The 25,656-nt window shown below is 33.4% G+C and overlaps 1 protein-coding gene across 1 annotated transcript in view; it reads left to right on the top strand.

Moving 5' to 3' along the window:
- Nucleotides 1–1,611: 1,611 nt before the first annotated feature.
- The window catches only part of LOC128238936 (sodium-dependent dopamine transporter-like), a 36,043-nt gene continuing 11,998 nt past the window's right edge, over nucleotides 1,612–25,656 (top strand). Inside the window, exons 1-3 of the mRNA XM_052955272.1 lie at nucleotides 1,612–1,843; nucleotides 24,854–25,251; nucleotides 25,439–25,570. Of these exons, the coding sequence (XP_052811232.1) occupies nucleotides 24,939–25,251; nucleotides 25,439–25,570 (445 nt within the window). The 5' untranslated portion in view covers nucleotides 1,612–1,843; nucleotides 24,854–24,938. The remainder of the gene's footprint in view (nucleotides 1,844–24,853; nucleotides 25,252–25,438; nucleotides 25,571–25,656) is intronic.

The following is a 25,656-nucleotide window of genomic DNA, read 5'->3' as shown; positions in this document are numbered from 1 at the left end:
CTAGTTAGTATCGTGCAAGTGAACCTACATGCCTATTTATCAAACCTTAAGAATCTGAGGCAATAATTTAATTAGCACTTAAAAAATGAAACACTTAATCTAATAGCGAGAAAAAATATATACTAATGCACGTGTAAATGAAAGACTAAGTCAATCAATTAACTCTAATATCAAAATCTAGCACACTTAAACTAAACAATATAAACACAAAAATCTAAAATTGCATTTTATAATTAATAAAATAAATCTTACAGGTCTAATCCTAAATCCATACACAAATAAACACATTCACAACACAAACACACTGTCAAAGTTAAGTGTCAAAGCACTCAATTTCACCATAGGTGAAATATAAATCCAAATGTCTGTGGCACAATCCTGCACGAAGAACCGCTGCACCTCACGAAGTAAATCCAACTCGACGTCTCGAGTTAACGTTTAATTCCATGGAACAATGTTTAAACGGGCCCAAAAAAATAACGTTGCGCACACGTGACAATGTTTATATCCGTAAAGGTATATTGGATATGATATCCCAAATATGGCAAGCCGCTAGAGGCTAATCCAATAGAAGCGATCTTTTTTCAAGGCGGAAAGGTCCCCGGGTCAAATGCATAATCGCGCACTGTGACCGTCCAATAAGATACACTCCTCCGGTCAACGTGATGAAGTTTACCAGGTCAAGTGCATAATGCCGCACTGCTATTAACCAATGAGAATCCTTCTTTACAACACGACACTCAATTCGTGAATACTCATTAAATCCGAGTATTGGAAATATATGTACACACTGGACTGTCCAGGTAAACACAGGTATAACAGGGATACACCTGTATAATGTATACTGATGTACAAAATGTGGTTATATCTCAACAAATTTCCACTTCAGTCCAAGACGTTGAAGCTTCACACAAAACCAATCGTTGGGCGCCAATGTCGACGTAGCCCAGTCGGCATATATTTTTAATTAGGATCCGTTTGTGTAGAGTAACCACTGTAACAAATCAAAATATCCTAGATATTTTATTATAACAATAATGTGACTGGTCACTATAAAATCAGGAAGGCAAGTGCCGATTTACAAATGCACAATGCAAATACAAATAACAAACATGTAGATATTAAGACAAACGAGATTCAGGCTATATACTTATATAGTTATAATACTCATGTAAAGATATAATTACATCAGATGTTAATTGTTATTAAGATATATTTCAACACATATTATATGCTTATTAAATACCAAAAATGTACTAACCTGTAACAAATCAAAATATCCTAGATATTTCATTCTAACAATAATGTGACTGGTCACTATAAAATCAGGAAGGCAAGTGCAAAGATCAACACACTCGACACCTGATGACCAATCACGCGTGACAGGTTAGTACGAACAATGGTAGAATAAAATGTAAAGTAAAATAATGATCACAGGACACCTAGGGCGGAGTTAAGTTGGATCAAGGTAAGGACAAAAGTAGAAATATAGGAAATAAGAATAATACGAATATCGTGGATGTAATAAATACAAAGACTCCTGACTTAATGCAAATTTAATATATTTTATTAATGTATTCAATACATTCAACACATGTCCTGTGACACATGTTGATGAAAAGTGTATGTCATTGCTTTTCAAGCAATATTGCATTTTTTTGTAATTTAATCATTTATCTGTAGGTAGTAATCATCAATCTTATTTATAGGAAAGCGTGTAAACCAGTCTTTGGTTATAAGTTTAACTTGATTGCAACTGTTTGATATTGATCGTTGAAGACTGTGATCATAAACAAGTCAGACAGACTAAACAGAAGTGATTGGATATTAATTTTGCCTGTGGGTAAGTTATGTATATATTACATTGATCTCAAAGGTCTAGTTTAAGCCTTCTATAAGTGACACACCCATTTGTACACAACCTCAGTCTGTTAATTGATCTTAATCTAATTACCTAATTGTCTTATAAGATCTCCGATCTGAGTATCCTGCTGTGCAGTTTTGGATGTTTAATTATAGAAATGGACCCTTAATGGCCCTGATCCAAAAACCGAATACACAGGAAATTGGCCCCTACTGTGACACCAGTGCAATTAGCAGGACATGCACAACAGGGGATTATTATGCCAAATAATCCTTAAACTAGGCTTTTAATGCGTACAATCTTTGTTTCAAACTATATAAAAACATCCTTGAAAGCAAATTACGATTTCAATTGATAAAGCCTTTACTATCAAATAAACGAGCAACCGCAAATGCACGCACAAGCAAGAAACGGGTAAAAACAGCATGCAGTATAAGTTTGCAAATCTGGTTTACTTGCAAACTTAGTTTTTTATTATCTTAGATATCAACTTCAAAAGCGACACAAAGAAAGTTTGCCCATTAAATAAGAAATATTTTAAGTAAAATTAAAAAAAAAGTTTTAAGAAATATGAAAATTTTAATTCCAAAATTGATTTCTCCCGTTGGCCACCAATTGGATTTTAGGTCCCCCGCGGGGTTTTGGCAAACTCCAATTGGAGAATTTTCCATATGAGCCGAAACAGGGGAAAAAATCAGCAATTTGAAAAAAAATCAAATATTACAATTTGGAACAGAAAATTACATTTCTATGTATGTCTGTAGTACTAGATTCATAAACATAATTAAAATCTAATAAATAATCAAAAATTATGGTTTTGTAAAAACGGCTCTCCAATTGGGGAAAATTCCAACTGGAGAATTCCACAGTCAATTTCTATTGATAAAAGCCACCAATTGGAGATCACAGAAGTTGGTGATCACAGAAGTTGGAGGAATCACCAGTTGGAGACTTCCACCGTATAACATCTGCTGGGGAGAAATAAAGTTGAGATCTATACATGCCATGATATTATTGCTCATTGATTTAATATTATAGATTATTCAAGAAAATAACACTGCAAGATGTTACATGATTTCGAGTATTACATCGGTGTTTTCACTTGTGACGTTGTGTGCAATCTAAAACAGTGATCTTATATACAACTGCGTCAGATTTGCGAATTATTTATCCTTTTCTGAAGCCTTGTGGTCCTAGATGCTCGAAAATATTAAATACTTTTAAAAAGAATAACTTACTAATTTTCATTTCCTGGTGGGCTCAATTTGTGTCTTTCATTTAATCGAATAGGTTAGAGAACACCATCTTATATTGTCAGTAGGTACATTAAACTATGTTGACTTAGTGACAAACTTAATTTGATCACTCCAATTTAAAGAAAAAAACCTTTCGATGTGTATCTTTTATCTTATGCAAAAGTGGCTTCTTTTTATTATTTCGTCTCACGGTATGTTATTTTTCTTGCCATATGAAATGGGTACATATATGTATGATAGCACTATCACGAACCTATTATAGGTTAAACAATTATTTATAAGTCAGTGATATTATTTATAAATGTTCTATAAAATTGTGTATTGACTTAATACTTCGTAAAAAATAAGCTCAACAATCATTCTTTGTTTCAGAATTCACCCATTTCAAATGATTCTTTGAAATGGAGCCATTTTCTCAGTTCACTTATTGTCAGGGTTTAGGAGCTGTAGCTAAAAGCAGTGACGAAATTCGTTTACACTCTTAAATTGTGCTCAGTTACATTGAACACCTGCCGTAACTGAATGATAGCTTTACATTGATAAATAAGAAGTAAATATATCCAAATACTATTGCAAGGGGTATTTTTTTTTGCAAAAGTGTATAGCCCTTCACGCAATTCATGATAGTTTAAAAACTCATGTCTTGAATGTCATTATCTTTGATCAAGTATACGTTCTAAGCATTAGGAATGATATTGTTCATATCATTTTATCCTACTACCTGTTTGCATGTTTTTGTCCGTTTATCAAATATACGCATGTACTTTGCTTATCATGTCCACGTGTTTGTGAATGGAGGATAAAGATACTGTAATAATGTTTCAAAGATGAATGCTAGATCGTTAAACACGTTGATTAAATATTAACATATTTTTAAATCACATTTATGAGAGTTAGGCGAAGGTTTTGTGATAGATTTTATATTTGCTACTGTACAATAGGGGAGGTTACTGCATAGGAGACGAACATTTTCTTAAACCGGTTTAGCATCAAATCAAGTAGGACCTACTCCGGTGACCTCAGACGAACATTCGTGTAAAAAATGGATTGAAATGGACAATCATAAAATTTTGGGCTATGGACTTATTGAAGACAACTGTATGGTAAGTCTAAATGCCGTTTGTTTTCATGATGGTTTAAATGATAAGAAATGTTTGTTATATTTGATCACGCACAGGTATGCGCACCCCCCCCCCCACATAGTGACATTACTCCGCAAAGCTTTGTCTGCTTTTTCCCCGCAAAATTTAACCGGTAATGGGCGTAACCTAGGTTCCCTTTGGTGCAAGGACATTTTACCATCAGTTCATCCCTGCAGGGAAGGAATTTAAGCGGGGGGGGGGGGTTGTCCACCTAAATGGCCTTCAACAAGTCTTTTGAAGATTTTTAGACTATGGCAGACTCGAGACAGGGATACATAATGTAGTTAGTGTCGGTTAGAACCAGCCGCCCGGGTAGCCCAGTTGGTTAGAGCGCCGTGCTAGTGTTCCGGCGGTCGTGGGTTCGAGCCCCACACCGGGCAAACTTTTCCTCCCAGGTTTACTTTAATAACAAATGTCAAAATAATAAAAAAAGTATCCCTGATCGCTAATTATTGTAGCTTTATAAAGCCGGGGTTGGCTGGACCGAAAATCCCCACTTAATTCCCCGGACCTGGGGAGGCCATGGTTACAATTGACTGGTGCAATAATTAGCAATAGACTTGGCGTTCCATTGAATTTAGTTTGAAGGATAAACAATAACATTTTTTTACCTTTTATTTCCAAAAAAATGATTGCAGACATAGAAACAGTGATTCGTCACAATCGTGAGCTTATGCAGACATAGAAACAGTGATTCGTCACAATCATGAGCTTATTTGTTTGTCATACTGTACCAAATTATTTGGGAATATTGTTAGCACATGTTTTAATAATACCATTTTACCTCAGGACAATTTTTCAATAAGAACTCAGTCAAGTATGAAATATTTCCATTTTGGAAGAATGCTGTAGATTTTGAAATTTGAAGATTTGGAAATTATTATTGGTTATTCTTTAAAAAGTGTCGAAATTTGAGTAGATCTATGGTAATGCAATTAGTAGCTCAACATTTTAATCCTTCAATTGTTATTTTAAAAACTGTCATTTTATTAAACAGATGTGCACAAGAAGGTATGCAATTCTAATTTTGTTAATTTTATCCAAAATTGAAAACTTATGGCTAAGTATCTGTAGATGTTGATATATATTATATATACAATTGACTGTTTTTATTGCTTATAGGTGTTGGGAATCGGACTGAAATATTACTATAGATAATCGGTTTATAAAAACAATCAATGATTGATTATTAATCGCTTTAATCATTATTTAACTATCTTTGGTCATCATATATAAGGCATATAGATAAACTACATGAACCAGTTTAAGAAAAAATGTTCCCTTACAATATTATTTGTACATTTATTTGTATAAATTACATTATTTATTCACAACGCAACTATACTTTAGTGTTTACAAGTTACTATTACAGATCATGAGACCGCAGGCTCTAAATTTTGTGTACGGTATTGAATACATGTGTAAAGTAAACACAAAGAAAAATATCAATTTCGTTTTGATAATCAGTCAGTAACAAGTAAAACAAGCAGTTGAATATTCTGTATGTTTTACAAGAACATTTTCTTTCAGAAAACTGAGAAAACTAAATTCTTACATGATATAAGAAATAAACAATAACATTTTAAAACCACAAAAGTGTGATGTTGAGAACAAATCCTTTTGCAGTTAAATTTCAAAGAAAATTTGTAATAATGTACTGTAGTGAGCTACTGACATGATGATATGACTAGATAACACAACATAGTACCACATGAACATTTCAACATTAACATGTATTGACCAGAAACAAAATATATTTTCAAGACAATCTTTTAACTGGTAGTTGGTAGTGTTTACGTCTCTTGTTTCTATAATCGATTGTTCAAATTTCACTATCGATTGTCGCCGATGAAGGCCTTTCCGATCAATTGTCGATTATAATTGATCATCGGCACAACACTATTGCTTATACTTCAGCGTTTTGAGATTTCATTAAGTTTCAAGTAATATGTTTCATATACTATATCAATATAATTTCCATGTTCTTTTTTTAATTATGATATAGATAGACTATACTAATTAGTGATGTTCTGATGATCAATTATAATGAAAAAATAACTGGTATGTTCCTGAACTCAGTTTTTCTTCTTTCATCTTGTCAATTTTGTTCAGTTGTAATCATTAACAATATGGCTAAAGCAACAACAACATTAATAGTGTGTTTTTTTTGTTGAAATTTACTGCCTTACTGCCTTCTTCCCTAGTGAAAACTTGTCCATTTCTCACCATATTTTATGTTTTCCAAATTTGATAAGTGGAGATTTCATAACATTAATGAATAAAAAATCTTGACAACACTTACTATAAATTAACAAAATAATATATGCATAAAAATCTTAAAAACATGTAGTATATCGAATTAGCACAAGCCCACAACCCTGCACTGGTGAAAATTATGTCATCTGGGCTTGTTCTAATTCTGAATTTAATATAGCAGGGCTTGTTAAAAAAAAAATGCCAAGCAATAGAGTAATAATTCAGGCTTGTTCATCCCGAACTCTAATTTCGATGATATATTTTGCCATTAAAATCTAAATTAGATACTTAAGCCTGATTTTGTAAGCCTGATTTTGTATTTTTCCCAATGTCAACTTTTTTTCCCAAATTGTATTGTACAGGTGGTAAAAATAATTCCATAAAATACACCAATTAGATATTTTCAATCCTTTACCTAACATTTAAGTAGAGTAAAGGTTGATGAGTTTTTGTACAAGAATAAAATTACAAGTACGGTACCAGGTATTGTCAAAAAACATTTCTTCTATTAATAAACAGCAACGTGAGTGGAACCGATTACCAATAGTCAAACCAGTGTGTGTATACCACGTGATAAATTACGTCATATATGCTACGTCGGAAGGCAACATTTTGCTTAAAATGAACACTTAAATTAAAGATACCTTTTCTTTTACACCACCATTTTAAATGAAACAAAGGGCAGTCTATGCCGCTTAAAGAGCCCCGCATTTGTTTTATTACCGACATTTGATAAAGTCATTAGTTTCATCAAACACTTCGACAAACCCGTTTTCAAAATCATGTTTTGACAGTGCTCCATCAGACGGCCGTATTGTGAAAAGGTTTGTCGAAGTGGTTAAAGAAATTAAACTCGCAATCAAACTCTGGTAAATGGCCGAAAGCAAGGCTCCGTAGGTGGCGTAGACTGCGCTTTGTTTCATTTAAAATGGTGAAGAAATAGTAAAGTTATCTTTGTTTAAAGTCTTTTTTTCAAATCAAAATATTGCCTTCTGACATAGCATTTATGACGCAATTTATCATGTGGTATACACACACTGCAAACAGGAACTGATTCTCAACACTTTAGTTCTTTAAGCATTCTGTGCAACTCTCCAAACTTGCCCCAGGGTCTGAAGTAAAAAAAATGACCTAATAAATATTCTGCTTTGTGGCATGTTATTAAATGCTTGATCAACACATATCCACTGAATATTATATATCTTAAAATGTCTGACCTCATCAAATGCAAAAGAATCAGTTACTACAATTCAAAAAAAAAATTGGTATTAATTTTCTGTCACATAGCTTAGACTTTAAAATTCTAATTAGCTCTTAAAACATGATTTAACATAAGTCATATATATGCACTTGCCACTAGACCATTACAAGTTAAAAGGCCATAAATCACTGATTGTGTAAATCACTGATGGTGAATCAATTGGAAACAAATGGAAATATTACTAGATTTTGATTGGATGCCTCCATTCAGAGTTTATTATATTGGTCAGGATTTTGATCCAATCAGATTGTTTAATCAAGAAAGGAACATTACTTTGAATTTGTGTCATTAAGAAACAAAACTATCTTCGATATTTCTGTATATTTTCTAAGCATTCTCGTTCATTTAGAATGTCAAGTCTCATCTTTGATCCCATTTCTAAATGTAAATATAATCTTGTGTTGCTGTTAGCATTTCTTATTACATCATATCATTTTATGTTTAAATAATTGCTTTGCTTATTTATTGGACTAGTTAATAGTGAAACAGACAGTGTTTCTGTAATGAATATATGGAATTCTTTATAATTGGAGATTTTGGAAATGGAAATTTTAGGGGATTTGCTTTAAGAATGAAAAATAATAGATTTTACATTTAAAAAAGTTGTTAAAATTCAAATCTAAATCATACTCTTTATCTGAAAAAGATTTTTTTTTATTTATTTTTTTATTCTTGAAGTAGAGATATATGTCATATTTTCCATTTTAGAATTTTTAAAGAAAGTTGAAGAACTTAAGAAAAAGAAATATATTTTAGAAAGAAAATTTTCAGTCATATGATTAGTGAATGTATCAGTTAGTCAGAGACCTAATGTTCTGCTTTGCTTTGCAAATGCTTTGTCTTTTTAATTGACCTTACGACAGCGGCTTCTAAGCCACGCCCCCTGATATCAAGGGAGTGAACTCTGTCTATGTCCGTCAAACAAACGAGGAAGTAATGGCGTCTCGCGTTGTTTCGCTTTCCGATATTCCTGACATATTATCATAAATGTGACATTACAATGCGAAAAAAATAGAAGTCAAAGGAATTTGTAACTGGCTGCTACATCGGGAGGCTCGATATATCTTTAGAAAATGACGATATCTAACATTGACGGGGTGAAATCTATCGAAGTCAGAGAAAATCGGATAGCCGCCATCGATACAAAGGAAAAGCGTGTGTGTGACGGATACTGTAAATGCAAACAAGGGTAAGTTAAACTTTTAATAACACCGGTCCTTCTTACAGTATTGTTGAAACAAAGATTAAATCATCGCACAATATGAGTAAATCATAAATGGCCCGAATGGGGAACCCGGAAGTGACATTAAATAACCGTTATACATGCCAGCTATACAGTATAACCTTGTATTCTATAGTATGAGTAGAAATGGTTTATTGGAGTTATGCATAAAAAGTTTAGTTCTAAGCGATTGAACTCTCCCCCTTATGAATAATAATGTAATAGTTGACAAGTGACAATCGTGGGTGATACCAATCTGTAACTTTTGCATTGCTCAAACATTCACATGCTTTGATTTTTGTTCTTACAGAAATTGTGGAACATGTTCACACACTCTGGCTGAAAAGAAGACCTGGGAGGAAAATTGCCCCCGGTGTGTGGCTCGAACTCACAACCACCAGAACACTAGCCCGGCGCTCTAAACAACTAAGCTGACCGGGCAGCTGGTTCTAACCCACACACACTACCCTCCCCCCATTTACTGGTTAAGGCTGGTGGAGGGTCTCCTGCTATTTACCGTTGACACCATTAAAGTATTCTGATTGATGGAGATAAGGAAGTCCCCTTATTATTGTCTTCAACAAGCCTAGCGCAACAGGGGACCTAGCATAAGACCGGAAACCGCCCCCGCCCCCCCCCCCCACACACACACACGATATTTGCCAGTCCAGGCAATGTCAACCGCAAGAGAAAACCAGTGATGACAAGTTTTACAAATAATCGGTAGGACCAATTTTAAAGCTTTTTATAACATTTAGTTTTACTTTGCTGTACAAAAGTAATGGACTATTTGTCCAGAGAAAAACAACAACCACAAAACATTAGCTATTATCTTGTCAATATTTCATTATGATATACATGAAGGAAGCAAACATCAAAGGCAGTAGCATTTACAGCTAGTATTAAAATATTTAACAATACATGTAACTGATTTATTTTAATATTGGCATCTTTTATTTATTTCAGGAAAGTGTGGTCTTTTGAAGAGAGTTCTTGAAGTTGTTCAGCATGTTGTTTTGATGGATTCTTGGAAGGATGTACCTCTATGATGTTAGCTTCAGTTCTGGATTATAACACCAGTTGTTGCATAATTAATATCAGATTTATTAAATACATTGTTGTTTTGCAAACATTACTTAAACTTTGATATTTCTTTGGTGTTTATGTATGATATTGTAGGTGAATATCTCTTTATTGCAATGGCAATATTTTGGCTCGGAGAAGTTTGCTTTGTGATTTATATATTAGTTCTTAATTTAAAGAATGCCAAAATAAGCCGATTCTGAGACAAAAAGTGTCAAACTAGAATTCTGTGAGAGTGCAACTTTAAGAATACTGTTAATCGAGTGTGCATGTGATCCGGACTCTGAACATTGGATGAAAACTATCATTAAATATTGTAGATTTACGTAAATGGCCCAAAATATAAGAATAACAATGAAAATATGTACATGTTTGACTTGTTCTTTATTCATAATAAGTCTAAGTCTTTACAGCACATGTTTGGCAGAATCAAGTTCTAATGAACATAATAATTGATTTAAATATACAGTGAAATAAATTGTTTTATACAGAAAATAATACCTTAACGATTCAGACCGATCTGTTCTCGTTTTTTTTGGTGGCTCAAATATTTATCTGAGTTTTGGAGGAGGCCTAGCAGGTGTGAGCTGGTCAAATACAGTAGCTGCTTGAGGGTCAGGGTTTTCTTGATTGGATTTCCCGTCGACAAAGTGCTGATATGAAAATAAGAAATCTATGAAATGTGTCGGAATGAAAGCTACAAAAGCCATTGTTTACATAGGAACCATACGAGTAGATGAGATTCGGAAGCATGCGATGGTTCGGACAAAAATTTATTTGTACGATATTTCCTGATTTACTTTGAAAGCAAAGCAGTTTATAAAAACTACATAACGGTATCAACAAAAATACCTCTATCTTGAATGAAATCAATCGTGTCCATGTTGAACCTGATATTAATTGGCCATTAATGCCGATTTGACAACACAAGCCAAAGCATAAATGTACGATGTTTATAGTTTAAAAATAGTAACACTTATTTAGGTCATGCACGGACAATTTCAGTATTAAATAAATTTTGAGCGGATTGAAATAAGTAGTTTTGTTCAAAAAATACTTTTGTACAGACGTATAGATGTTTCGCCTTTGAACGATCTTTCAAAATTTCCAAGTTCAGCTGTTGATGAGGTCTTCCACAGAGTCTGATACAGCACTTGTATTTTTCTAAATAACTCGCTGGTTTCGAATACGGAACGAATTGGAAGCCATCTTTAGTCGGCCTGGCTACCTTGTATCCGAATTACAAGTGCCACGACAACACCTTTTTACCATAATACTTAAAAAGGCGAGGAATTGCCAGCGCATGTATATGACGGACTCTGGTCAGTTTGACGGACAAAATGGCGGATAGCAACACGGCTTATCAGCCCTGCATTCTGATTGGCTGATAGGACCTGTCAATCAAATCCTGTCGTAAGGTCAATTGTAGTGCAGTGAAAGTTGTGTTTCTTTTATGAATATATATGGTACTCTTTATTATAGGAGATTTTACTTAATCTTACCCTTATTGAACAATTTGTTAGAATATAAGAGAATGGTTTCTGGAGGAAAAATAATTAAAGTAATAGATTTTATAGTATCAAAAAGGCTATTGATTGAAAGTATTAAATTCAATCTTTATCAAACTCTTCACTTTGATAATAATTTAAAAATTGAATGATTCTAAAAATATCGAGCTATATGTAATAATGTAGACAAATTTGAAGAGCTTGAGATCCAGAAACTTACAACTTTTAATATTTAGTGTAGCATCTTTTCTGTACTAGGTAGTGTCAAGGTTTTTCCTGCAGTCATACAGGGGTGTAGAAATGGGCCGGGAGCCGGTAAAATAACCCGGTTACTTTAGCATCTCCACCCGGCTAATTTCCCCGCATCAACAAAAATAAAATCTGTTATTTTTTGTCATGTCTGTTCTGTTTACATCCGTTTAAAACCTTGATTGTTGGTATTGTTTATTTTGCTTTCCGCGCGTTCCGACTACAATACAGCATTAGCTCGAAACGTGACGTCATTAGTCGCATCCCCCTCTGGGATGTTTTCAAGTATTAGGTTTGGGTTTCCCAGTGTTCCGAATACAATAACATTAGCTCGATACATGACCTTATTAGTCGCATCCCCCTCGGCGGATGTTTTGAAATTAATGATTTGCGAAGCAATGGAGGGTGGAATAAATATTTTTTTCCAGACACAAAAAAGCGTAGTAAGTATGCAACATGAGCGTGTCTGGCCTTCTGTTAGTCCTATTACCATTTACGCAACAGTAAATTTTATATACACCTGTTAACCAGGTGTAAACAAAATGAACAAGCTTGCGCTGATGTCACTGCTAAAAATAATCCATTATTTTGATGAATTTTACATGTACGTTGGGTGAAATTTAGTACGCTTTAAATGTCACAAAGAACCACGGAAAATGAAGTTAGATGTTTAATTTTCAGAGGTTAATAGTGATTCAGTGAAAGTATATAATTGGTAGAGAAGAAATAACATATATTATTAGGAGGGAATAGCTAGCAAATGTCAAGGCATGTGGTCTGGAATGTTATAATATTATCCTGAATCTGAATTTGACAGTAGTTTGGTTCATTAGTTAGCCCTCACCGGTGGGTGGGGGGATAGTACTCAGTTTCAGTATCATATTATAGTACATTTATGTTAAGGTTCCCTGTTACAAAATAAACATGCACCAGAAGACTAGAATGTTTGGTTAAAAAGGCTTAAATTCATCCCACAAGGGGCGTTGCCCCCTTGACCCTAACAGGTGGAGGACACCCAGACCCCCGCCTACTTTTAGGATATTCCCTGCTACTTGAATTATTTTCTACACCCCTGGTCATACTGTGGGGACATTTAAAAGTGTCTGACAAGTTTATGATATACACAGAATGGTGTCTCTGTTTCCCACAAGGATCATAAAAACAATGAAAAGGCCCTTTTCAAAGAACGAAGTCATTCAATACATAGGAAAAGCAATAAATAAGGCCATTTCATAGTAACTTAAATTTAGACTTAGAAAAAGAAAACTTACAAGTATGGTGGTGCCTAGAATAATGCTATTTAAATGACTTATTAGTATGTGGAAAATGCAGCTCTTATAATTTCAACAACTTTAAGGTTTAAATGACAGTATATTAATGATAAATTATTATTCACAAGTAGTTTTAAGGTCAATATGTTTTAAATTTTATTGGGACTTTCCTTAGTGGCGGTGGGGGACAATATTGTGCGAGTGTTCTTCAGGGTTGAAGCTGTGGAGGATGGTATATTAACGTTGACACACTTTAATAATTGTTGACACTCACATAGGATTATCAAATATATATTTTGATATTTAAAATATCCAATCAAGTTCCATTTCTTGAAATACATATATGATATGTAAACGTGAATTTATCGCCAAATTATAATAAATTAAAGCTGCACTCTCACAGATTTACCAATATTACAACTTTTTTTATTTTTGTCTTGGAAAAAGCAAATTTTTGTTAAATATCTGCAAACCAATGATTGAAGATTGCTGACAAAAGCTAACATCAAAGATTAGCATATTTCGTTCGGAAATTAATAATTAATGGCTTAAGCCTTATTAACGATTGAAGAAAACTGCATAAAACATTAATGTATATGTGTGACATGTTAGTATTAAAAGTTTAGCAACTAAAAAAGAATACAAGTCATGCATTCAGTGACATAAAACAATAAAATTGTATTGTTCAGAATTTAAGATATAAAGAAGAATATAGTAAAAATAATGTACATTTTTATTTATTTTTAATTCAATATACATAAATCACGGATCTATAAACCATAGTTAATAAGGTCCATGACATAATATATCATTGAAGGCTACTGACCCTGATCAAATTTTGATAAGAAATTTTTCAGTAGCAACTCTCTGACTGTTATCTTTGCCTTCATCTAAAAGCACCAAGTATTGTCATGGTAACTGTCTTTACTGTGTATAATTAAGATCTTAGTTGGTCATTTTCCTACTGATATTTATTAAATATAGTCAACAAAAGGGTGGTTATTGCCCGCTAATAGTTTAAATGATCTTATTGACAAAATAAATTGGAATGGTTGAAAAAAGCATATCATTAAAATTTGCTGTTGGAATATATTTTGTGGAATAAATATTTTAATAATTGAATTATATAGAGATATATATAGTTAACTTAAATAAATTTTGTTTTTAACTAAATTACATAAAAAAATGAATTGATCTGTTGTTTTTTCACACAAAAAATATTTGTTCATTCCTGGATCTTTTGATGAAAAAAATATGTTTTAGATCACCGTCATCATTGTCATAAAAACATTAGCCTATTCATATCACTAAAACTCAAAACATGTTCAAGAAGTGAAAGCCCAAAATTGGCAAATACTGAGACAAATGAACTTGGTTTTGTTATATATCAGTGTGTGTATACTACATGATATGGCCTAAAAAAATTGTTTGGTTAGGGTTACATCCTTTTCAAAAATAGGTAGGGTAGGTAGTCTTTTTAAAAAAAAATATTTATTTTTTTATTAGGCTTTATATAAGAATGTCATTTTCATCATTGGAGAATGGTGTTAAAGTTATCTTCTATATAAGCAATTAAGGTTTTAAACTACATATTGAAAAGCAAAAAAAAAAAAGAAAAAAAAAATATATTTATTTTTTATTTTATTTTTTCAAACTGACTATAAAAACGTTAGGGTCGGCGCCTATTCCGTAGGTAGGGTCGGGTAACCCGAACCAAATGTATTATTTTTTAGGCCTATGTGCAGTCACAAAAATGCTGCAACAGTAGGCAATATTCCTTTGAATGACTTAAAAGTTAAAACAGAAGACAACTTTTATTTTTCTTCACCATTTTGAATTAACTAAAGGACAGACTATACAGCTGCAAAGAGCCTTGTATTTGTTTTCTTACCGGTGTCGATAAGGTGATTACTTTTCTCAAACACTTTAAAGCTGCACTCTCACAGTACCATTTTGACATTTTTTTGTCTGAGCCAATTTTTGCCAAAATATCTGCAAAGAAGTGATATAAGACTGCTGACATAAGATCTAAATAGAATAATTTTAATGGCATAAAGCATTACTAACAGTTTAAGAAAAGTGCACAAGTATCCATTTTTAGCTCACCTGTCACTTTGTGACTATATTTTGTTTATAGTTAAAACTTCAAAAATATTCTCCTCTGAACTTACTTCGACTAGAGCTTAGATATTTGGCATGATTCATCGTCTAGTGGACCTTTACAAAGATTGTTCAAATTATGACCTTGGGGTCAAAATTGGCCCCGCCCCGGGCGTCATGGGTTTTCTCTACATGTTTATAGTGAAAACTTCAAAAATCTTCTCCTTTGAACTTACTTGGACTAGAGCTTAGATATTTGGCATGATTCATTGTCTAGTGAACCTCTACAAAGATTGTTCAAATTATGGCCTTGGGGTCAAAATTGGCCCCGCGCTGGGGGGGTCATGGGTTTTCTCTATATGTTTATAGTGAAAACTTAAAAAATCTTCTCCTCTTAACTTACTTGGATTAGAGCTTAGATATTTGGCATGATTCATCGTCTAGTGGACCTCTGCAAAGATTGTTCAAATTACGGCCCTGGGGTCAAAATTGGCCCCGCCCCCGGAGGGTCATGGTTTTTTTTCTATATGTTTATAGTAAAAAAAAATAAAAAATCACCTCTGAACTTACGTTGCTTGGAGCTTAGATATCTGGCATGATTCATCATCTAGTGGGCCTCTACAAAGATTGTTCAAATTATGGCCTTGGGGTCAAAATTGGCCCCGCCCCGGGGGGTTAGGGTATTCTCTATATGTTTATAGTTAAAACTTCAAAAATCTTCTCCTCTGAACTTACTTGGACTAGAGCTTAGATATTTGGCATGATTCATCGTCTAGTGGACCTCTACAAAGATTGTTCAAATTATGGCCTTGGGGTCAAAATTGGTCCCGCCCCCTTGGGGGGTCATGGGTTTTCTCTATATGTTTATAGTGGAAACTTCAAAAATCATCTCCTCTGAACTTACGTGGCTTAGAGCTTAGATATTTGGCATGATTCATCGTCTAGTGGACCTCTACAAAGTTTGTTCATATTATGGCCCTGGGTTCAAAATTGGCCACACCTTGTTGTTCATTCACCAGACTCAATGTTATCATCACTGTTCAACATATCATCCTCTTACTTGATATACTCCATAAGTCCTAGCTTATTCCAGACTTCTAAAAAACCTTAACTACTTTGAACCATCCAGATTTCTTATCAAACCAATGTGCAATATATGACAGATGAGCAATTCAGGGCCATTTGGCCCTCTTGTCTAAATTAAAATTTAAAATCGGTGATCTGATTTTTTGTCAGCACTCTTATATCACTGGTTTCCATTCATTTTCGCATAAATTGGCTCATTCCAAGATAAAAAAATAAACTTTTACAAAACGATCAATCTGTAAGAGTGCAGCTTTAATAGACCTGTAAAGACTTGTCATAGTGTGCCAAGAAACTAAACTCTCAATCAAACTTTGGTAAAAGATCAAATGCGGGGCTCTGTGAGACTGTGCTATTTTTTATTTAATATGATGAAGATCTAGTTAAGTTATCTTCATATGAAGCAAACAAATGTTTCAATACCCTGTATGAATTTTTTTCACCGGATATTGATTCATAAAAAAACTTGCTGTAGGGTGCGGAGCTACTTTTCGCTATATGTCTAAATGGAAAAATCTTCTCCTCTGAGGCTGGCCTGTTTTCAAAATAATGTCACAGAAATGTTCCTAAGGTTACCATCTGTCAAATTCCTTTACCATATGTTGATCCATAAAAAATATGGTTTCAGAAGGGGGGGGATTAGTGGGTGTGGTAGTGGATCTTTACCAAAAGTGTTCAAATGTCCCTAAAGTGAATGCCCTGAGTTATTTACGGCCCATAAAGTAGTAGTCTTACACATTTATTTGTTCATGTTCTGTCAACAACTATGCCGTGTTATTTCAATTTTTATATAAATTATATTGTATTATGAAATATCATTGATAATATAATTATGTAGGATTTGAAAAAAAAACAAAACTGCATACTGTTATAAATAAAATATGTATATACCAATATATTATTGATGTTGGCCTGAATTTGTATTTTTCCGAAAGTCAATTTTGTTCCCCAATGTGCAAGGCACAAGCGGAGAAAATAATTCCAATAAAAGTCACTAATTATTATTATTGTTATTATTATTAATAAACTATTACTGTTTCAGGAGACAAACAGAAACACAGAGGTGCTATACATTCTGATGGAAAAGACAACAAAAGCATCTCCCATCATTTTGGCGTGGCTCAGATCAAGAGGAGAAATTTAAAGAAGGTAATAACTGAGCAACTAAGAACATGCAAGTTGCACTGGTTAGAGTGTAAGACCCATCTCGCTTCATAAGAATTGATAATCATCAATGTATTAAATCAAGAAATTGAAATGTAAGTGTCTTGTCTTTTGCAGTGTTTTTGAAATAGAATTTATTAAAAAAAAAAACTAAATTATTTTTTAATATGATTGTGAATGTGTGATGTTTTCTTCTGATCATTCTCTCTCAAAACCAGATATAGCAAACATATTTCAAGTTGTAGATTTTTTTGTTTTACTTGTAAATATAGTTCTGAGGTTGTATTTTAGGCAAAATCTTTTTATTCTGCTCAATACAAACTTATTTTGTAAGTAGTATGGCCCTTTGTAATTTTCAAACAAATACATTTTTTTATGTTTTTGTAAGCCCATTATAAAGGGACATTTAATATTTTCACCAGCTGCATTATTAAGTCAGACCAAAAGTGTCCAGTAAGTGTTCAAACAATAACTAATTTAGAATCCTTTCTCAAATCTGGTGAGCAATATATATAGTGCCATCTCTGTGTTTGTCTGACAAAAAAACAATAATCAATATTTGAGTTAAATTGACAAATATTGTTGTAAAATGTTTTGTGAAGACATACAATTGGATTACTTTTGGGTTAATAGGATTATGGGTTCTGCACATAAAAATATATAGAATAATATTTGGGTCAGTCGGTTCATGTTCAATATTACTGATAGTATAAGTGGAAGCAGTGACTTAAAATTAATTACCAAACAGTTTATGCTCAATTGCTTTGAGTTAACATACAAGATATGACACTTGGAATTCTAGATCTTGGTGGCATAAATAAAAGACCTTGTTTTGTCACATTAACTTGTAATCAAGCACTAACTTCCTCTAAATTATCTTCAGGTGATGGTTGGGCACACACAAGAAGACATAGATCACATTCGTCTAGCCATATGAGTAGACAGGAGTTTCACACTCTGCCAGACTTACTTCCTCAGGCGAGCAGATTTAGGCTTCTCAAGATCACGCACTGCACACTAAGACATAGTCTTTGACTACAACAAGGCCTTAGGGGATGAAAGTACAGAGAGGTCCAATTGAAATCAATTCTGTGCTGTGTCATTTCTTCATTCTGGAGGTTGATGGACATGATTTATGGCATCAAGTGTGCAGTTTGTCAACTAACTATCAACACAGCAGTCTTGTTCACCAGCTGTGCAACTTGAACTTTTAGCTTTATTGCTTGAAGCCACTGCATAAGAGAAGGGAAGGTGCAGGCTCATCAAAAAGTCTCAAAGTTGAAACTAGGAAAAGAAGAGTGTGAATATTTGCTTTGAAAACAATTGTTACAATGGTTTGATTTCCTTTGAAACTTGATACATACTATGTGTATGTTGAATGAATTGAGATGCTTATATAAAGAACAGAACAGAACAGACAGTTTATTCGACTTATACATGTGTACATCGTCGTAATACATATAGTTATACATATAAACATGTCACGTATCTAAACTTACAAACATAATATAATAAAATAAAATATAAGCAAAAATATTATGTAAATTGGATACCAAATAGTTATTATGTTAACTTTGGCAGTGAGAGAATGTTACATAACTACTATATCAAGTTAAATTATTTATAAGTGAGTTGCGTATAATAAATGATTCTTTAATATATTTACAAACATTCATAACTTCCTTTTTATCACATGATACCAATAATTGATGGAATTTGAACACAGATGGATTAACCTAATAGCATCGTTTTATATAAGTTACACGTAACTGACGATAGCATGGACAAATACATATGAGGTGATATTCATCCTCTATGTCCCTACTATTACAACATAACACTATCTTTCGTTACGAGGTATATTGTAACGTGCATAACGTCCTGTTTGTATTCTTAAAGGGTGTGCAGAAACTCTCAATCTAACAAAGTATAAATAATTCTACATTTAAATTCGTTTATAAATACATTAACATGCGCAATATTTGGGTTATCAAATACGTATGCAAAACCATAATCATTTAACAGTTTTTTTACCTTAGAAACCCAGTTTATATAACCCTTATTACAGTCATCAATGGCCTGTTTATACACGGACTTTATTATAATGTTATTACTGATATATAAAGAACCGCTATTCAAATATCAGGAAACTGCATTTTTCATACTAAAGGGTAAAATGATGTCGCCATTTCCTGTATGTATTTAAATAAGATATGTTTCCACAATTAATATTTTTAGGGACTATTTCTCAACGTCATGAAATAGATTAAATTTGTACAGCGTTATATGAGCTTAATATGTGTTTTCTGTTTCCTTAAAATTGATGAAAAATTGTCAGAAGGTAATGAGACCAGTATCCATTACTGCAATTATACAATAAAAATACAGGGACAATCCCACTGCTCATATAATATGATTAAACCTTGTTTAGGGGCATGAGGCAAACAGAGTTACTTTCAAATGTTAAAGATGCACTCTCACACTTTGGATGTTTTGACAACTTTTTTCATTTTTAGGCCAGAAGAGCTTATGCGATGGTAATGTGTACGTAGTATGTGCGTCTGTAAACAATCCTCGTTAACATGATACAGCCTTCAGTTTTGATTGTATCTTGATGAAACTTGTACAGTATCTACATATCCACTAGAGCTCGGTTCCTTTCGAAAACCAGCCAGATCCGCCCATGCATGCCAAGATTATGGACCTTGATAATAATAAAAATAGTGTGTTAGTAAACAATTGCTCGGTAACACGATACAGTCTTCAGTTTTGATTGTATCTTGATGAAAGTTGTCCAGTATATCCATTAGAGCTCAGTTCCTTTCAAAAATCTGATCTGCCCATGTTTCCTGGATTATTGGCCTTGAAATTATTAGATGATGGGCCTTGATAGTATAAAAAATGCTATTTTGTAATAAATGCTTGCGAATATGATACAGTTTTCAGTTTTGAGTATTCAGATACCCATAAGGGGTTGGTTCTTTTCGAAAACAGTGATGTTGACCACACAAACCCAGCCAGTAGAGCATAGGCCCTTTTGGGCCATTTCTTTGTTTTGGATTGGTACCATCCAATCTTTGCGAAAAATGCATGGAAACCAGTAATATAAGACTACTGACAAAAAATTCAATTGCAGACTTTTTTATTTAAGTGAAAACATTGATGTTTTATGCACTTTTCTTAAACCGTTAGTAACATTAATCTTCGAAGGAAATATGAAATCTGGGATTTGATGTTTTGTCAGCAATCTTTTACCATTGGTTTGCTGATATTTACGCAAAAATTTGCTCATTCCAAGACAAAACAAAAGTTGTTAAAACGGTAAATCTGTGTGAGAATGCAGCTCTAAATGTTTTGGCAAACATGTTTTTGATTCGGCAGCACAATCAATCTTGAACATTGCTTGATTTTACTGCTGTATTAGAAATTACAGGGGTAACGGGGGATTTTTTTAGTGTTTTTATTGCTTTTTGTGATTCATACAGTCATACTTCATTCCCCAGGGCACAAGTTACAAATAGACAGAACAGGAAAATGATCATTTTAAAAGGTCAAGGACAATGCAAGTTGAACAATCATATTGTTCATGGCTTGTATTTTTGGTATATTTTGTTGCATATATGCTATAAAAACGTTGAAAGTTAAAAATAACTTCATAGTTGAAATGATGGCTTTGAATGGTTTTGTTAGTTGAGAAACAGCACTATTAAGAAATATGTTAATGGTACATTATTATTTTAATCATTTTTAGATATTTGTATGAAAATTATTATCTTATTTTGTACATGAGACCTTTTAAACAGTTATTTATAATTTAACAATGTGTAAATGATCAAAACTTAAAGCTGCACTTTCACAGATTGTCATTTTAGACACTTTAAAAAATTTGTCTCAAAAGCTGATTTGGTTATCATTCCTTTAATTCAGTCATATTAGATAATTCACAATAGAACCAATCAAAATGTTTGGTAAGTCTGCCGAAAAGTTCATTTACATTAAATTGTTCGTAATGCTACTATACCCATAAAACATCATTTTAGCCATAAATATGACAAAATGCTTATATCACTTAAAATTGGGTCTATGCAAAAAATGGTCTATTTATAGACCAACAATAAAAGAGTGCCGGTAGTCAAAACGATCAATTAGTGAGATTGCAGCTTTAAATACACCTTTTTAAGTCCGCTGTAAAATTCCAATGGATTGCCTCAATCTTTAAAGCTAACATACTGTTTAATTGACAGCCATACTTTTTGTTTAAAAGTGTCATGATATGTTTGTACAATGTGTTTATATAATTCATTAAAGAAGTCAAAACAAATTTGTTTATCTTGTAATTTGTTTTCTATTATTTAAATGACCCAGACGAAAATTGGGAACGTCAGTGCTAGTTCTTTTACTGCTAATATCCAATGAAGTTTCTATTAGTGTAGCAGCAAGGAGGATTTACATTAAGGATGCATCATATAAACCAAATTATACATTCATATGCACAACATACAGGCGCGTAGCCACCTATACGTGAATACGTGGCTGAAAAAACATGGTTCTGAAAAAAAAACCCACCGAAGTAGCAGTATGCGAACTTGACTACATGATCCAAAAACTGGTTATTTTCCAGTACAAAATAATGCACATCGAAACGCCCAGAATGCACTAGATTGCACCATGGTTTTCAAAATTTTCTGAGGGGGGCATGCTCCCGAACCCCCAGCACATTTATGAATCCACATGAATAGAGGGGTAGCTACGCCCCTGACATTATTGAAATCAGAGTGTGGCTAAACAACACTTGTATGATTATCTTAAAGAAAGTACATTGAAAATATTCATTTGATTCATTTATCTTTTTATAAATATATGTTGCAGTACATAAAATACGTTATTTTTTTATAATTGTTCACCCATGTTGAATTTTATTTGGCAAATTTATTAGAGATTTATATATTAAGAAACTCAGTTTTTTAGTATGTGAATGGTTTGGACCGGCTTCTTCAGCCGCTAAAGGGATATGTTTATGACATACTTTTTTAAAACTTTCTAACTTGAGTTTTTTAGTGAATTTAAGCGAAGCGTACAGGGTTTTGAAAATGCATCTTTTACTTGGATTTTATAGCTTATTATTACGAAATAAAGTATTGTGAATCAAACTAAGTGTTAAAGCTAAGCTATTGATGGCTGGAACCCTCAATGTTTATATGTGCTAAAATATATAGTCTTTGAAGTCCAAAATTTTGAAATGCGTTACAAACACGATTCAACAAAAGGCTGTTGCACAATCAGTTGATTGACATAATCTTCGAGTATGTGTTATCTGCACCGGCTTGCGCCCATCTTTTTTTAAAAATGCAATTGAAGTATAAAAGAAAATCAACCTGGTTACTATTATTTCTGCAAATTCAGTACCAAGGAGTAAAATAAATATAAGTGTTCAGATGCATTACGAGAAAAAGATATGTCTGGTGTTAAAACATGAGAGAGTCTCTTTAAACAGAAAAGTTTTGGCAGATAGTCAGATGATCGTAATTGTATAAATAATAGCTTTTAAACGTTGTCATTCCTGTTCATCAGAGGTCGGATGATAAATATAATGCATAGCATCATCGCACTGGAGTACGAGAACGTTGTATAGAGAGTATGTTTAAACTGAACATGCGTCTGTTTATTTCGATGTCCTAAAACGTTTAAACTTTTTAAAGGAACTATAACATTATGAAACAACAATTCTGATTACAGAAACTCATTGGCTCAATCTTTCCACATCCGCCCCTCCTTCAGAACAGAAATTGAATGGCTTAAAATGTTGGGCCGGGGTAGGTGTACTCCTCTAATTTATAGTCCGAAATAGGACATTTTTATCTTAATATTGTATTTTCCCCGATATTGACTAAGAATGTATAAACGGACGACTGACCCCCCTCCTCCCACTGAATCTGCAATTGAGTACATGCATTAATACCGTCTCCGTAGCCTACTGGTTAAGGTGTAGCCTATTGAAGTCGTAGTCGTGGGTTCATTCCATGGTCCATTTAGCTCGATCCCTTTGCCGCGTGATGCCTGCCTCTCGGTACTTTAAGGATGAAAGTGGTTTAGTGGTGTAGGTTTCTGCTTCTTACCCATGACTATGTGGGTTCGATCCCTACCAGGTGTACTATCTCATGGATGGCCTCTCAAAAATGACACAGTAACAGTTTCTAGCCAGGAAACGGACTCGAGAGTGATTTTATCAGCTAATCACCTTTAGCAAAATCGAGCTTGTTTATTTTAGTTAGATTTAACCAATGAAAGTTGTACCCCTTCATCGGTGCTTTGAAAAATAATTAAAAGACCCTGTTTGAAGCAAGTGCTTGCGCTTTCACGGGTAATCCTTGACCGAGTGGTCTTAAGGAATACATTCAGTGTTCTCTAACATTAAAGTCGATTAAAATTTCAATATTATAACCAAGTACCACCAGGAAGTATCTTTGGAAAATGCAAAATTAAGCAAACAGTTTGATTTTTTAGATATGCATTTTGATAAAAACAGTTTTCTGAAAAGGAATAATAAAACTACCCATCTGACGCAGTTGTATATCATAAAACTGCTTTAGATTACACACAAGTTGAAAATGCCGATGGTATACGCGAAATCAGGTAACAGTTAACATCTTGCATTTGTTATTTTCTTGAATATTCTATCAATATTAAATTAATTAGCAATTATATGATGACATGTATATATCCCAACTTTTTTTAACCCAGCAGCTGTAATACTGTGGAAATCTCCAACTGGTGATTTCTCCAACTTCTGTGTTCTCCAACTTCTGTATTCTCCAATTGGTGAATATTATCAATAGAAATTGACTGTGGAATTCTCCAATTGGAAATTTCTCCAATTAGAGAACCGTTTTTACAAAATCATAATTTTTGATTTTTTTTTTTAGATTTTAATAAAGTTAATAACTCTAGTACTCAAAACATAAATAGAAATGTAATTTTCTGTTCCAAATTGTAATATTTGATTTTTTTTCAAATTGCTGATTTTTCCCCCGTTTCGTCTCATATGGAAAATTCTCCAATTGGAGTTTGCCAAAACCCCGCGGGGGACCTAAAATCCAATTGGTGGCCAACGGGAGAAATCAATTTTGGAATTAAAATTTTCATATTTCTTAAAACTTTTTTTTTAATTTTACTTCAAATATTTTTAATTTAATGGACAAACTCTCTATGTGTCGCTTTTGAAGTTGATATCTAAGATAATAAAAAAACTAAGTTTGCAAGTAAACCGGATTTGCAAACTTATACCGGATGCTGTTGTAAGCACATGTGAACAGTAAAGGCATCCGGCGTATGGAATGAATTAAACTATTAACGAAAAGTAAAAAACTGTACCGTAAAATATGTTTGTTTGACAGAAATACGCCAAGCGTGTCCAACTTCGTAATATCTGACAAATTTATCGGCTGGTTATGTGTTGATCTGTTAACATAACAAAAGAAAATGAACGCAGCCGCAAACAAGTTAGAACTTCAGAGATTGAATGGAGTAGATAGTAATGCAGACGAATTTGGAGCAGGATGTGAAAGCACGGACGTTAAAGATGATGTCGCAGTGGACATTTATGTTAACGACGGAAGTGCCAGTCACAGTGGTGACTATGAATCTGGTTCTAATGATTCTAGCTCAACAAGACCGGAAGCGGTAAGAGAGACGTGGTCAGGGCGGTTTGAGTTTCTCCTCTCTGTTGTGGGTTACACAGTGGGGCTGGGAAACATTTGGAGGTTCCCGTATTTTGTGAAGCGTAATGGCGGAGGTATGTATACACACTATTTCAAATATTATTAGAACAGAATGCATATAAATATATTGATATAACTTAGGAGCAGTTTTGTTTCTGGATTTAAAATGCAATACTTATTACTTAAAACACATGTTATTTAATAATCTGTACGAACATTGAGTCTCAAGTAATATTATTTTAAAAAATAACCTTGTTGCAGGTGTTGCTTTGATTCCTTTCCTGCTATTTCTGGTCTCGTGTGGAGGACCTCTTTACTACATCGAGGTGTGCCTTGGTCAGTTCTCTGGAAAGTCCCCCGTTAATGTCTGGGATATATGTCCGTTATTCAGAGGTTCGTTGTAAAGAGTGTGTTGTCATCAGTATTTCCATGCTTAAAAGTATTTGTCATGACCGATTGGGTATATAGTATTATATATT

This window comes from Mya arenaria, chromosome 6, assembly GCF_026914265.1.
Source record: "Mya arenaria isolate MELC-2E11 chromosome 6, ASM2691426v1".
NCBI lineage: Eukaryota > Metazoa > Mollusca > Bivalvia > Myida > Myidae > Mya > Mya arenaria.
The sequence above is the reverse complement of the archived record's forward strand: the minus strand, read 5'-3'. Positions and strand labels throughout refer to the sequence as shown.